The sequence below is a fragment of the Megascapheus bottae genome, chromosome 8, assembly GCF_031878675.1.
Source record: "Megascapheus bottae isolate mThoBot1 chromosome 8, mThoBot2.hap1, whole genome shotgun sequence".
Lineage (NCBI taxonomy): Eukaryota > Metazoa > Chordata > Mammalia > Rodentia > Geomyidae > Megascapheus > Megascapheus bottae.
The window spans coordinates 2,071,699-2,086,391 of record NC_143516.1 but is presented as its reverse complement, the minus strand read 5'-3'; the positions used below and the strand labels follow the sequence as shown (position 1 = coordinate 2,086,391).

Below are 14,693 nucleotides of genomic sequence, written 5' to 3'. Positions count from 1 at the left end.
CCCACGCGCTGCTGCCGGACTCCTGCTGCACTCAGACAGCTACTGGTAACCCACCATTAAAAAAACACTTGGCTCAGCCCCTTTGTGTCCGTGGCTCATGCTTGTGATCCTTTCTCAGCTGAGAAAGCTGAGAGGAGGAAAACTGCAGCGCAAGGACAGCCTGGACAGGACTGTTCCTGAGAACACTCCTCAGTGGAGAGTTAGACATGGTGACATACACCTGTTATCCTAGCCACAAAGAAGTCTGACTTCATCTCAAAAAGTAACTAGCAAAAGACAACAATGGAAGCCTGGATTAATAACAAAGCACTTGCCCAACAAACTTGAGGCACTGGGTTCAAATCCCAGGACAGTCGAAATACACTAAAACCTTCCTATTCTCAACTGTTCAAATGCTTTTTGGAAATATTGCATTTTTAAACCCTTCTGGGCCATTTTGTCACATGTATTTGTGCCTAGATCCTGGTAAAAACACTCAACGTTTATTGAGATGGATTTCCTCACTCTGGTAACAGAGGCAGCCTGGCACTGCCACAGGGAAAAGTGGGCAGGGTGCCTCACTCAGCTCCGGGCGAGCCATACCAACCTGAGACACTCAAGGAAAACATCATGAGTGCTATTTTCAGAGCTTACTTCATTAAGCAAAGTATCAAAAATTAAAATGGCCAGCTATCTCACGCCTGTAATCCTAGCTACTCAGGAGGCGGAGATCTGAAGAACACAGTTCAAAGCCAGTCTGGGTAGGAAAGTCCACAAAGCTTCTATTGCCAATTAACCAGCAAAGACAATACATAAGTGGAGCTGAAGCTGAAGTGGGAAAATGCCAGCTTTGAGTGACAAAACTAGGATTGGTGCCCAGGCCCTCCCTAAGTTCAAGTCTCAGTACCAGCAAATAAATAAATAAATAGCTTTTAAGTTTCAAAACAAAAAAGAGCTGTTGTGAAACTTTAACCCAGTCACATGGCATTGTCACCACAACAGCTGAAGAGTTAGCAGAGTCACATGAAGTCCACAGTAAAAATGACAAATGTACCAACTTTCAAGTTTTATCCCCTGGAGCTTTTCTTTGACTCCTGTCCCACGAGCTTCCTCTTGAATCAGCTTCCAGAACTCCTCGCTGTCACTCTTGTTCTTCAGGACTCCAAGCTCGGCCAGTTCACTTTGCAAGCCTACAATCTTATTTCCAGAGAGCCAGTATTTCAGTGTGTGCAGTCTGGTGACACCGTCATGACAAATTGTGACTTTGGTGGGTGATTTTTCGAACTTTTCCAGGCCTCTGAGTTTACATCTGAGTCATCTGCCGCTCACCTGGCAGGAAACTACTTTCTACAGTAATGTAGCCCGTGTCCACCAGCACCGGACACCTTTGAAAGCCTGCCCTTAATCCCATGTGCTGACTACATTAAAAGGCCAACTGGTTTTCTTTTCTTTTCTAAGCTAATATAGTAGTCAGGAGTTAATAGTTGGGGACTTTTTGTTGTTGTTGTCATGGGACTTGAACTCTGGGCCTGGGCGCTGTCCCTGAGCTCCTCAGCTCAAGGCTACCACCCTACTCCTGAGCCAAACCCCACTTCCCATTTTCTAGAGGTTCATTGGAGATAAGAGTCTCATGGTCTTTAGTGCCCGGGCTGGCTTGGAACCTTGATCCTCAGATCTCAGCCACCTGAGTAGCTAGAATGACAGGCGTGAGCCACCGGGCCCAGTGGGGACTTTAAGTAGCTGTGCAAGGAGTTGGGCCATGTGTCTCCATCTGTGTCACCCTTCCTCAGCAGCTGCCACCTTTCCTGTAACACTGGAGAACCGGGAGGGTGCCTTGGGGGCAACAGGAAGAAAGAGGCCACGGGCTTCTCCCTAAAAACTCCGTTTCTAATGTGTCTGCCTTGACCTGCTGCCAATCTTCTGCTCAGGGTGTCTTTGCTGCTGGTGACAGGACATGTGTGTTTGCCAGTTGTACACCAGACACACGGGGCAGGGAAGGAGGCCTCTGCCGGTCCAGGCCCGGTGTCCAGGCCCGGTGTCCAGGCCTGGTGAGGCGGGGGAGCCCCTCTGCCCGTCCAGGCCCGCTGTCTGGGGGAGGAGGCCCCTCTGCCCGTCCAGGCCCAGTGTCCAGTCCTGGTGTCTGGGGAGGAGGCCCCTCTGCCCGTCCAGGCCCGCTGTCTGGGGGAGGAGGCCCCTCTGCCCATCCAGGCCCGGCGTGGGGGGGTGGGTGGGATGGGGAGAGGCCCTCGGGTCTTGGTTTTCCGGGCTGCGTGGGTCAGAAGCCCACGCTGGCTCTGCGTGTTTTGGAACTCGGGAGGCCATGCCGCAGAGGAGGGGCCGGAGCCTGGGCACGCGGGGTGGCCCGGGGCGCGGACACCCACTGGGGAGCGGCCCGGGCGCTCCACCCTAGTGTCCGTGTCCTCGTCTCCTCCACCGCCGCTCAGGGAGGGCAAGCCTGCAGCAGCACAGGCGGAGGACACGGCTCTCCAGGAGCCAGGGCGCAAGCGGGGCAGGCGGAGTGGGGACCCCAGTCCCGGGCGGAGGGTGGAGGGCGGGGGCGCCGGGCCTGCCCTGTCCTACCAGGTAGAGGGAGGGGGCTGCCTGGAACGGGGGCTCGTGGCCAGCACAGCTCCCTACATCCACTGCACGGGACTGGATGGATGGGATGGACTGGATAGATAGGATGGACGGGGGGGGGACAGGATAGACAGGATAGACAGGATGGACGGGATGGACGGGATGGATGGGGGGACAGGATGGACAGGATGGACGGGATGGACGGGGGGACAGGATGGACAGGATGGACGGGATGGACGGGGGGACAGGATGGACAGGATGGACAGGATGGACGGGATGGACGGGATGGACAGGGGGACAGGATGGACGGGATGAATGGGCAGAACCCTTGGCCAGTCTGGGGCTCAGTAGCTGGGAAACCAAGCTGCAAACAAATGACAAGTAAACACCCAGCCACAGGAAGCCATTAAGAAGAGTGGGCGCTAATGAGCGCACCCCGGGGGTCTTGCCGCCGCCGCAGGCCGAGTATTGCGGATTGCCGGCTGCAGCTTGGAGGCCCGCGCCCCGCCGGCAGGCCATAAAGCTGTTTGTAGTCTCCTGGCCTTCAAGTTTGTGCCATTAGAGCCCAGGCTGGGACCCCCTCCCAGACAGCGGCGAGGAATAGCCCCACTCTGTGACCCCCCACTCTGTGACCCCCCTCTGAGATCTCCCCAACTCTGTGATCTCCCCACTCTGTGATCTCCCCACTCTGTGATTCCCCCCACTCTGTGACCCCCCACTCTATGACCCCCCCCTCTGAGATCTCCCCCACTCTGTGATCTCCCCACTCTGTGACCCGTACTTTGTGACCCCCACTCTGTGATTCCCCCCACTCTGTGATCTCCCCCACTCTGTGACCCCCCCCGACTCTGTGAACTCCCTCCCCCATTCTGTGATCTCCCCTCTTCTCAGGGGGATCAAGTTGGAGGGGCAGCAAGGCCCCCTAGAGGACAGGGGACTTTAAACAGCCTCCACAGGAAAAGTAGCAAGGGAGCTTTTGACCCATTTTCCAACCAGTCTTTTAAAATGGTTTTTCTCAAAGAACGGAAACAAATTGCGGAACTGTGTGTCCGTGTGTGTGCACCCGCTCTGGCCCTGGGGCTTGAATCTAGGGCCTGGGTGCTGTCCCTGAGCTTTTGTGCTCCAGGCTGGCAGTCTACACCTGAGCCACTGCTACACTTCCAGGTTTTTGATAGTCAGTTGGAGATAAAAGTTTGATCCACCTTCCTGCCCTGACTAGCTTGGAACCAGAATCCTCAGAGCCTCCTGGATAGCTGGGATTGCAGGCTTGAGCCACCAGCCCAGAGCTAAAATCAATCTGTGAGTCACCAAAGTGTCACTCTCAAACTGTAACCCCTCCTCAGCTGTCTTGTCAGCGCTAAACAAGATCACAGCTGGGGTGTGCATCTGGCAGATGAGGAGACCCCAGGCCTTCCAGCAAACCGGAGGACTCTGCCCGCCCACTCTGCCTTGGGCCCTGGCACCCTGTGGGGCTCCCTGGTCAGCAGTAGACCACACACAGCTGGGGGTAGGAACTTCAAGGAAGACACAGCAGGGGGACACAGCAGGACCCCATTTCCTACGCTCCTCTTACGTACTTTAGGAAGCTCGTGGTAAAGAGTAGAAGGGTAAATTCCAGGTCTGCATTTGATATTTGTGCAAGCAAACACCCACAAAACATTACCTAAAACGAGAATTGTTTCTTTACAAAATTGCCTTGTATGTGATAAAAATCCCTTTCTGGGAAGCAGGAAGAATAATCAACCGCAAGCATTTTTCACTGAGGCCTTGATAAAAGCTGAAGGATAGACGACAAATCATTTTTAGCTTAAGAATTGCAAAAGGAATTATTGTGAGGCAAGAGGCAGGAGGGTGGAGGATGGAAGCTGGAGGTCAGCCTGTGCTACACAGCCAGGCTGTGTCTCCAAAAGAGCATCCGCAGAGACTCAACTCAAACGCTGTGCCACCTCGGGGAGCGCATGCGAGTTCGGGGATGAGGAATTCTCAGGCCTCTCTCATAGGGTTTTCCTCTGTACTCGATTCTTATAGCCCATATTTCAAGTCGATAGTTAAAGGAATATTTCCCACAGGAATACAGAGCAAATCAGTAAATGTAAATGGGCTGAAAGATAGCCTGAGACTATGACAAAGTGTCCAGAACTGGGGAGGTGGCCGTCACTGCTGGTGACAGCCGGGGCCTCCTGGTCAATGGTTGCCCAAGAAGGCAGTTGTTTACCATTGATATTTGAATTAAACCTTCAACTAAATTGGGACACTGTTTCCTGTTGAATTCCTTTCTAAAGGAGGTGAGAAATCTTTCTGTCCCAGGGCCAGGAGTTTGACCTAGTGGTAGAGTGCTTGCCTAGCATGCACTAAGACTTGGGTTCAATTCCTTGGCACCACATATACAAAAAAGCTGGAAGTGGTGCTGTGGCTCAAGTGTTAGAGCTCTAGCCTTGAGAAAGTCCAAGGACAGTGCTCAGGCCCTGAGCTCAAGGCCCAGGACTGGCAAAAGCAAGCAAGCAAGCAAGCTAGCTTTCTGTTCCATGGAAAAGTTAGCCCTGAAGGCTGTGGTCCATGGGCTGATAGAACAGTAACCTGCTTCGGTTCAAAGCTACTCTGGTTCAGCATTTCTAGCCGAAGGGCTGGTAAATAAGGCGCATAACACATCCTACCTTGAATCGGTCTTAACCTACAGCTTCTATCAGTGGAATTCAATCTGTGACACATTCATATTTTTTCTTTTTTTTTTCTTGATCAGTCGTGGGACTTGAACTCTGGGCCTGGGAGCTCTTCAGCACAAGGCTACTGCCCTACCCTTGAGCCACAACCCCACTTCCCATATGTTACTTCTGTAGGAGCTTTGTTCTCAGCTTTTCAAAAAGTCTAAATTCAACTTCCTTGAGATTTTTTTTCATTTCTCATTCCTGGCTTCTCCATCAGGCTCTGTCCTATGCTAGTGTGTGTGTGTGTGTGTGTGTGTGAATCCTCGGGTTTGAACACAGGGTCTGGGCACTGTTCCTTAGCTTTTTCAATCAAAGCTAGGGTTGCGCCACTTGAGCCACAGCTCCACTTCAGGCTTTTTGGTGTTTTTCTGCCTGGGCTGGCTTTGAACCAGGACCCTTGGCTCTCAGCCTGAGTGGCTGGGATCTCGGGTGCAGCTGAGGCTCCAGTGCTGAGCAGGTAAGCTGTGAAGGTCCTTCCAGACCTGCCCAGCAAAACCACCGCTCACATGTACCCACCACTCCTAATGGGCGCACCCGTTCAATACAAACTTCATTTACTAAGTCTAGGTTCCATTACCTTTCTTCTAGAATGTGTTCTCTTTATCTACAAAGGTCTTCACAGTGGGGAAGTCAGCAGCGCCTCTCTGGTTCAGGCATCGACATCTCCAATATGCAAACACCAGCATTTCTTCCACCCGCGGGAGGGCTCTGCCTGCGAGTGGTGGCAGGCCATGTGAGCTGGGGCATGAGAGCTGCTCAGGGAAGGAACCCATTCCAGGACTGCGTTTCTCTAAAGGAAGCTTGCTTTGAGACAGTTCTTGGATTTGAAATCAGCGTCTCCCGCATTAGCTAGGCAGCTTCCAGTCTTTTGTTGTTGTTTGACCTGGGCCTGGGTGTGGTCCTTGAGCTCTTTCGCTAATCTAGTGCTCTACCACTTGAGTCACAGCTCCACTCTGGCTCTTTTCCTTTTCCTCCTCCTCCTCCTCCTCCTCCTCCTCCTCCTCCTCCTCCTCCTCCCCCCCCCCCTCTTCCTGCACTTCCTTCTTTTTCCCTTAATTGGTGATTAAGAGTCTCATGGACTTTACTGCCTGGGCTGGCTTTGAACTGTGATCCTCAGATGTCAGCTTCCTGAGTAGCTAGGACTCCTGGTGTGAGCCAGTGGGTGCCCTGGCTTACGCGGGACTTTTGAGATGGGGTCTTGGCTTCTGCCTCGGTGCCCACCTGGACTGGCCTCCACTGTGCTAGGATGACAGGCACATGGCCGACACCCAGCGCCACGGACTGCTCTGCCTGGGGCTGGCTTAGAACTACTAACCTCTGCTCTGGAGCATCCCAAACTGGAATGAGCCTGTGCTGCTTCTGCAGGTTTTACTGCCTGACTCTCTACTGTGGGTTGAAAAATAGGCAACCACTGGAGTTAAAATTAGCGACACAACACAGTTGCTTTGTGTTCTAAGAATCTATGAGAACTATAACCCTAGCTGCTGGGAGAAGCAGAGCTGAGTCTCAAGTGGTAGAACTCCAGGCTCGAGCCCCGGGAAAGTGCCCTGAGTCGAGTAGACCATGATTTATTACAAACTACAACAAGAATCTGGGATTTAGTTGTTTCAACTGTGTAGATGATAAAAATGCCTCTTCAGATCCTTTACATTTGACAAAATAATTAAGAACAAAATCAAGTTGAGGAACTCAAGGCATGAGAAGACCTGTGGCCACACTCCTTCAAAATAGCACCCTAGCCAGACATCAGCCACCAGTCCTGCCCTCCTAGCCCCTCAAGAGGCTGAGACCCAGAGACTGCAGCTCGAAGCCAGTCAAGGCAGGAAAGTCTGTGAGAGGACTCGTATTTCCAGTTAACCACAAAAAGCCATAAGTGGAGCTGTGATTCAGGCAGCAGAGTGCCAGCCTTGAGCAGAAAAACTCAGGGACCCCAGTTGCACTTGCCCACACCCTCAAAAAGACATTACGAAGAAAGACATTATGAAGAACTGCTGGGGATGAAGCCACTGTGAAAGGAGAGCCAGAAGAGCCAGGCAGAGCAGGCTCACTGAAGGGGCTCCGAGAGCCTCCCCTCTGCTCGCCTGGCCCCACACAGCATGGCTTCTCAGTGAGGACACTGGGGCCAAAGCTGGTTAGAACCAAGGAAGCCTGAAGTGTATATGAGAGTGACCGTCACAGCAGAGGCTTTAAACGCCTTATTTACAAAATAAATGCAAGCTGCCTGGCCCACACTGTAATCCTAACTCTTGGGAAGTCGAGACAGAATTGGGAGTTCAAAGCTGGCCTGGGCTACATAGCTCTTGCTATTTTGTCTCAAATCAGACATACACCAAACAAATGCAGTCTTGCCTTCTCCTTTGGTTCCACTCATGTCTATATAGCAAGAAAACAGAATTACTGAGTACTTAGAAACTACCAAGTACTTTCACACACACACACACACACACACACACACACACACACACACACACACACATACACACACACACTGCCCCTAAGGTAACTCCCCCTTCTGTTTTTCCCAAAAAGTATAAAGTGAAACAAAATGAGTCCTAAAGTTTGTTGGATCTTTAAATTGCTCAAATTTTATACTTTTATTTATTTTCTCATTAGAAAAATGTAGTCACGGCTGGCGCAATGGCTCACACCTGTAATCAGAGCTACTCAGGAGGCTGAGATCCAAGGATCGCCTTTGAAAGCCAGCCACCTCCAACCAACCACTCAAAAACCAGAAGTGGTGTTGTGGCTTCAAGTGGTAGAACTGAGGTCAAGCCTTATGAGTGACAAAAATAAATAAAAATAAATCACTGAATACTTCAATTCTTTACAAGGAGGGAATGCTTACCTTTTTACTTTTTGGTAAGTAACATGTTTAAATCTACTAATATCCATAAACATTTTGTTGATAGTCTTTTTTAACATTCCTTCACAGGGTTTTAGGGCTAGAATTTGGTCATTATTTCCTCACTCCCCCCCCCCCAAAAAGCATAAGCATCCATAGAAATCACAGCCAACTCCATGTAAAATTCACCCCTTTGTAGAGACATAGGATCTGAGACTCTCACCTATGGCTATTGAAAAAGACCCTGACTCTTATTGGGCTGCTCTCGGGAGCTAGTGAAGGAAAGTAGAAAGGGGAGAGGAGGAGGAGAAGAGGGGGAGGGGGAGGGGAAGGAGAGGAGGCAGAAGGGGGGGACTCCCCTTTAAAATGGAGAGGGCTTTCTTTTAGGAAGGAAACTCCCCAAGGAAATTGTTTTAAAGCAAATAAATGTTCCGGATGAGGCCAGCAAAAGGTGTGAAGGGTGCGCTTTGATTTCCCAATTTGTGTATTTGGGCTCCCACAACAGAGTATGTGCATATTAACCACATGCAGATTAGCCTCTGGAGGCCTGGCCAGCCGGGCCAGCCAGCCCTGTCCATGGAGGCCCGGGGATGTTTTCATCCCTTGGGGCAGAGCTCTGGGTGGGCGAAGTGGGAGTCTGGGAGTCTGGGAGGGGGCATCTGGTTTGACAGGAGCCAGAGGTTTTCTGGAAGTGTAAACATCTCCTTCAAAGCCTTCAGGTGCCTCTCTCTCTAACCCCTTCCACTCCCTGGGGCTGCAGTGGACACCTGGAGGGCTTGTGACCACAGTTGTCCAGCCCCCAGCTGGCCGGCAGGACCCCAGGCCCACTCTGGAAGCCCCCCTGCAGAGCTGCAGGTCCCGGGACAGCTGCAGGCCGGAGCTTTCCCTGCTTACAGGCCCAGGCAGTTTCTGAACAAAGGCTGCAGACTTCCCTTCATGAAGGGCCAGACTGGGGGCGCCATTCCCAGGCCAGTGACGCCTGTGCCATCCCAAAAGGCCTGAGGGCAGCCACCTCGGGATGCTCTTGAGAATGGTCTGTTCAGACTCTGGGCCTGATTTTAGACCAGGTTATTTGTTTTCCTGGGAGAGGTAGGTGGACTAGAGCCCAGCTGGGGCTCGGCCATGGGTTTCCACTGTCCACAGCTGAGAGGCTCCGAAGGGGGGCCAGGGGAGGGAGCACCCCCAGGTCCACCCACCGCTCCCCCACCCGCCAGGGCCGGGCCACCCACTTGGCTGCAGCCAGCCCATGTGCACTGTGGCCTAGGACACAGGGCGGCTGTCACAGAGGCGTCACCCCTAGGGAGAACACCACATTCAGACCCATTGTGGCCGCTACTAGAAAGAACACAGTCACTCACGCTGTAATCCTAGCTACTCTGGAGGCTGAGACCTGAGGATCCCAGTTTGAAGCCAGACTGGGCAGCAAGTTCCCAAGACTCGAATCTCTACCACCACCATGCCAGAAGTGAAGCTGAGACTCAGGTAGTAAAGCACCAGCCTTGAGCAAAAACTAAGGGATAATAGAACCTAGGCCCTCCCGTCAACCCCCAGTACTGGTGCACAGATGCACGCACACACACGCATGTGCACACATGTGCACACACATACAGATGTGTACATACACATACACATACACATACATACACATACACACACACACACACAGAGTCAATCCACAAGGACCTGCTGGAATTTAGCTGGAATTTGGACTTGGAAGCTCACAACAGCCCTGCGTGGCCAGGCAGACCACACACCGGCCTGGAGGAGCGGACAAGTCCGCCCTAGCCACAGCCACTGGGCTGCTGGCCCGGCCCTGCCCTCTCCACTCGACACTGGAGCAGCCGCAGCTCCTCACACACTATGCCCCCAGAGCCATGGCACAGGCTGTTCTGTCCACCAGACACCACAGCTGCATCCTTTTCCTCCCTCAGGCCCAGGTCAGCATGGTCGTCTAGGCCTCACCAGGCCAGGTCTTCCCATACCAAACTCTACCCCCCACTGTGCAGATCTCCCCATTCCAATCCCAGCCCCCAGATCTCCCCATTCCAATCCCAGCCCCCAGATCTCCCCGTTCCAATCCCAGCCCCCAGATCTCCCCGTTCCAATCCCAGCCCTCCAGATCTCCCCACTCCAATCCCAGCCCCCAGATCTCCCCACTCCAATCCCAGCCCCCAGATCTCCCCACTCCAATCCCAGCCCCCCAGATCTCCCCATTCCAATCCCAGCCCCCCAGATCTCCCCATTCTAATCCCAGCCCCCAGATCTCCCCACTCCAATCCCAGCCCCCAGATCTCCCCATTCCAATCCCAGCCCCCCAGATCTCCCCATTCCAATCCCAGCCCCCAGATCTCCCCATTCCAATCCCAGCCCCCAGATCTCCCCATTCCAATCCCAGCCCCCCAGATCTCCCCATTCCAATCCCAGCCTCCCACATCTTCCCATTCTAATCCCAGCCCCCAGATCTCCCCACTCCAATCCCAGCCCCCAGATCTCCCCACTCCAATCCCAGCCCCCCAGATATCCCCATTCCAATCCCAGCCCCCCAGATATCCCCATTCCAATCCCAGCCCCCAGATCTCCCCATTCCAATCCCAGCCCCCCACATCTTCCCATTCTAATCCCAGCCCCCAGATCTCCCATTCCAATCCCAGCCCTCCAGATCTCCCCATTCCAATCCCAGCCCCCCAGATCTCCCCATTCCAATACCAGCCCCCAGATCTCCCCATTCCAATCCCAGCCCCAGATCTCCCCATTCCAATCCCAGCCCCCCACATCTTCCCATTCTAATCCCAGCCCCCAGATCTCCACATTCCAATCCCAGCCCCCCAGATCTCCCCATTCCAATCCCAGCCCCCAGATCTCCCCATTCCAATCCCAGCCCCCCACATCTTCCCATTCTAATCCCAGCCCCCAGATCTCCCCATTCCAATCCCAGCCCTCCAGATCTCCCCATTCCAATCCCAGCCCCCCAGATCTCCCCATTCCAATCCCAGCCCCCCAGATCTCCCCATTCCAATCCCAGCCCCCCAGATCTCCCCATTCCAATCCCAGCCCCCCACATCTTCCCATTCTAATCCGAGCCCCCAGATCTCCCCATTCCAATCCCAGCCCCCCAGATCTCCCCATTCCAATCCCAGCCCCCAGATCTCCCCATTCCAATCCCAGCCCCCAGATCTCCCCATTCCAATCCCAGCCCCCAGATCTCCCCATTCCAATCTCCAGCTCTCCAGATCTCCCCATTCCAATCTCCAGCTCTCCAGATCTCCCCATTCCAATCTCCAGCCCTCCAGATCTCCCCATTCCAATCCTAACCCCCCACATCTTCCCATTCTAATCCCAGCCCCCAGATCTCCCCATTCCAATCCCAGCCCCCCAGATCTCCCCATTCCAATCCCAGCCCCCAGATCTCCCCACTCCAATCCCAGCCTCCCACATCTCCCCATTCCAATCCCAGCCCCCCAGATCTCCCCATTCCAATCCCAGCTCCCAGATCTCCCCATTCCAATCCCAGCTCCCAGATCTCCCCATTCCAATCCCAGCCCCCAGATATCCCCATTCCAATCCCAGCCCCCCCCAGTTTTCCCCATTCCAATCCCAGCGCCCAGATCTCCCCATTCCAATCCCAGCCCCCCCAGATCTCCCCACTCCAATCCCAGCCCCCCAGATCTCCCCATTCCAATCCCAGCCCCCAGATCTCCCCATTCCAATCCCAGCCCCCCCAGTTCTCCCCATTCCAATCCCAGCGCCCAGATCTCCCCATTCCAATCCCAGCCCCCAGATCTCCCCATTCCAATCCCAGCCCCCCCCAGTTCTCCCCATTCCAATCCCAGCCCCCAGATCTCCCCATTCCAATCCCAGCCCCCAGATATCCCCATTCCAATCCCAGCCCCCCCCAGTTCTCCCCATTTCAATCCCAGCCCCCAGATCTCCCCATTCCAATCCCAGCCCCCCCAGATCTCCCCACTCCAATCCCAGCCCCCCAGATCTCCCCATTCCAATCCCAGCCCCCAGATCTCCCCATTCCAATCCCAGCCCCCCAGATCTCCCCATTCCAATCCCAGCCCCCAGATCTCCCCATTCCAATCCCAGCCCCCCCAGTTCCCTCCATTCCAATCCCAGCGCCCCTCTCCCACCTGAGACTTTCCCTCAGCCGATTCTCTTCCAGTATATCATCAAATGTACTGAGTCACCTCTTGATTATTTTTATGACCTCTTTCATTAGCTCAATCAAGCATAATAAAGCACAATAAACAGGCTGCTAGACCAGGGGCAGGCTGAGAGTGCTGGGTGGGTGCTGGGCAGATGAAATGCTTGCAGCCACTGCGGAGGATGTGCAACCCCAGCCGTCTAGCAGGGCCTAGGCTTCATGAACACCAGGGCGCCCAGCTTCAGATTTGCCATTCCCTGCACACCCCACCAGAGGGCGCTGTGGAGACAGCAGCGGGGCGGTGGAATTGACACAGTTGTGCAAGCTCTGTGCTCATTACAGAGATCTCAACTAGCCCTGCGCTTTTCTGCAGCCTTGGCGTTCATGCAAAAGAAAACAGAGTAGCTTAAAAAGAACACTTCAAAGTTTATGCTTTCAGATAAAGGTGGGGGGGGGGCGGGAGCGTAGCATAGTTAGTAGTAGAGTGCTGGCCTAGCATGCAGGATTTGATTCCTTTGGTTTGATTCCTCAGTATCACATATACAGAAAAATCTGGAAATGATGCTGTGGTTCAAGAGGCAGAGCGCTAGCCTTGAGCAAAAAGTGTCCAAGGACAGAGCCCAGGCCCCGAGTTCAAGCCCCAGGACTGGCAAAGAAAAAAAAAAGTTGGGGTTGGGGCTGGAAGTGTGGCCTAGTGGTAGAGTGCACAAAGCCCTGGGTTTGATTACTCAATACCACATTCCCAAAAAAGCCTGAAGTGGTGCCGTGGCTCAAGTGGCAGAGTGCTAGACTTGCACAGAAGTGCTCAAGGACTGAGTTCAAGCCCCAGGACTGGTGAGAGAAAGAAAGGAAGGAAGGAAGAAAAGAAGGAAGGTAGAAAAGAAGGAAGGAAAGAAGAAGAAAAGGGAGGGAGGGAAGGAAAAGAAAAGAAAAAAAAAGGAAGTTCAGGTTTTGCTGAAGCTAGTGACTTAGAAGAAGTGCATCATGGGATCTCCAGTCAGTCGTCCGGGCCACAGGTGGTTAGAATACACACTAAGACATTAAACAGGGACCATTCAAGGCACCGCGCTGACACCGTAGATCCTGCCCGCTGCACAGACCCGCTGGCTGCCTGCCCATCGGCCAGGCTGAGGGAACTTTCATCCCCAAACTGCCTCCACTGACCTTTGTAGATGACCTTTCAAGATCCTGGACATCCCAGTTCACAGAGACACAGACTCGCTCACGGATGCACATGGACAGACACACGTGGTTACACACACTTTCACAGACACCCCACAAACACACAGACACACACACACACAGGCACACAGATGGAATGGATTTGAAGAATCTCTACAGAGTTAGACATGCTTTACACACTTAACAAAATGTCCCTGCAGCTGGAAGTGGGCGTTTAGCTGCCTAAACACCCCAACACAAGCCAGCTGTGCTGGTGGCAGAACGCTCCTTCTCTAAGCAAGGCTGCCCACAGCGAGACCCTGGGGCTCCAAGATGGCCATTGTCCCTGGCCGGCAAAGAAGAGACAGAGCAGGAACTGTTTCGGGGACCAAAGGGTGAGTGTGTGCATGTTGGGGAGCAGGCAAGATCACCCCAAAGCCACCCAAAACACCCAAAGAAATACTTTCCCAGCTCCGTGATACCAGCCCCCCATACTGTAGAAGCAGCCCAGAGACCAGGGCTCAAGACCCACTGTCCACAGCCCCTCACCGCCAGCTCAGGACTCAGTGCTCAGTGCCCGCTGCCCCCTTCCTGGCTCAGGGCCCAGTGCCCACTGCCCGCTGCCCCCTTCCTGGCTCAGTGCTCAGTGCCCGCTGCCCGCTGCCCCCTTCCTGGCTCAGGGCCCAGTGCCCGCTGCCCAGTGCACCTCACCTCCAGCTCAGGGCCCGCTGCCCCCCTCAGCTCTCCTCTCAGCAGCACTCTGGATTTCTGTAGCCATCGCTGTAGCTGGGCAACAGGACAGAGAGGCACAGAGGAAAGTCCTGGCAGGAGTCCTGGCAGAACGCTAGGAAATGGAGCTGGAGGGTCCTGAGCTGGCTCATGGACACAAGTGAGAAAGGCCAGTGTCACCAGGAGGCGCTCATCTCCTCGTGGAGACATCAGCAGAGCCCTGACCCAGGAGTGGCCGAGTATCTGCAGACGCGGGCAAAGCACACCGAGTCGCCTTCTAACCATTCCTACTCCCCAAAGGAAGCCAGAGTCAGGAGCGGCGCGGGCGGGGACAACACTCACCCACCTTCTGGCCTCTGCCCCCGAAGCCACAAGCTGGAGTCCAGCCCAGCACCTCACACGGCTGCTCTTGGAGACGGACCCTAAAAGGAATGATGAAACGGGTGCCTGTAACCCCAGCTCCTCCAGAGGCTGAGCTCTGAGGGCCAGGTGGCAGAGTGCCAGCCTTGAATGTCACTCGGGCCGAGTTCGCATCCCAATGTGGGCACAAACA

General features: G+C 54.0%; 1 protein-coding gene across 1 annotated transcript in view; it reads right to left on the bottom strand.

Moving 5' to 3' along the window:
* LOC150059437 (uncharacterized) overlaps positions 1 to 14,693 on the bottom strand; it is a 41,545-nt gene that overhangs the window by 25,111 nt on the left and 1,741 nt on the right. The window contains exons 3-5 of the mRNA XM_090338614.1: positions 14,487 to 14,562; positions 14,123 to 14,197; positions 1,034 to 1,176 (exon numbers count right to left, since the gene is read on the bottom strand). Coding sequence (XP_090194740.1) covers positions 1,034 to 1,176; positions 14,123 to 14,197; positions 14,487 to 14,562 — 294 coding nt within the window. The remainder of the gene's footprint in view (positions 1 to 1,033; positions 1,177 to 14,122; positions 14,198 to 14,486; positions 14,563 to 14,693) is intronic.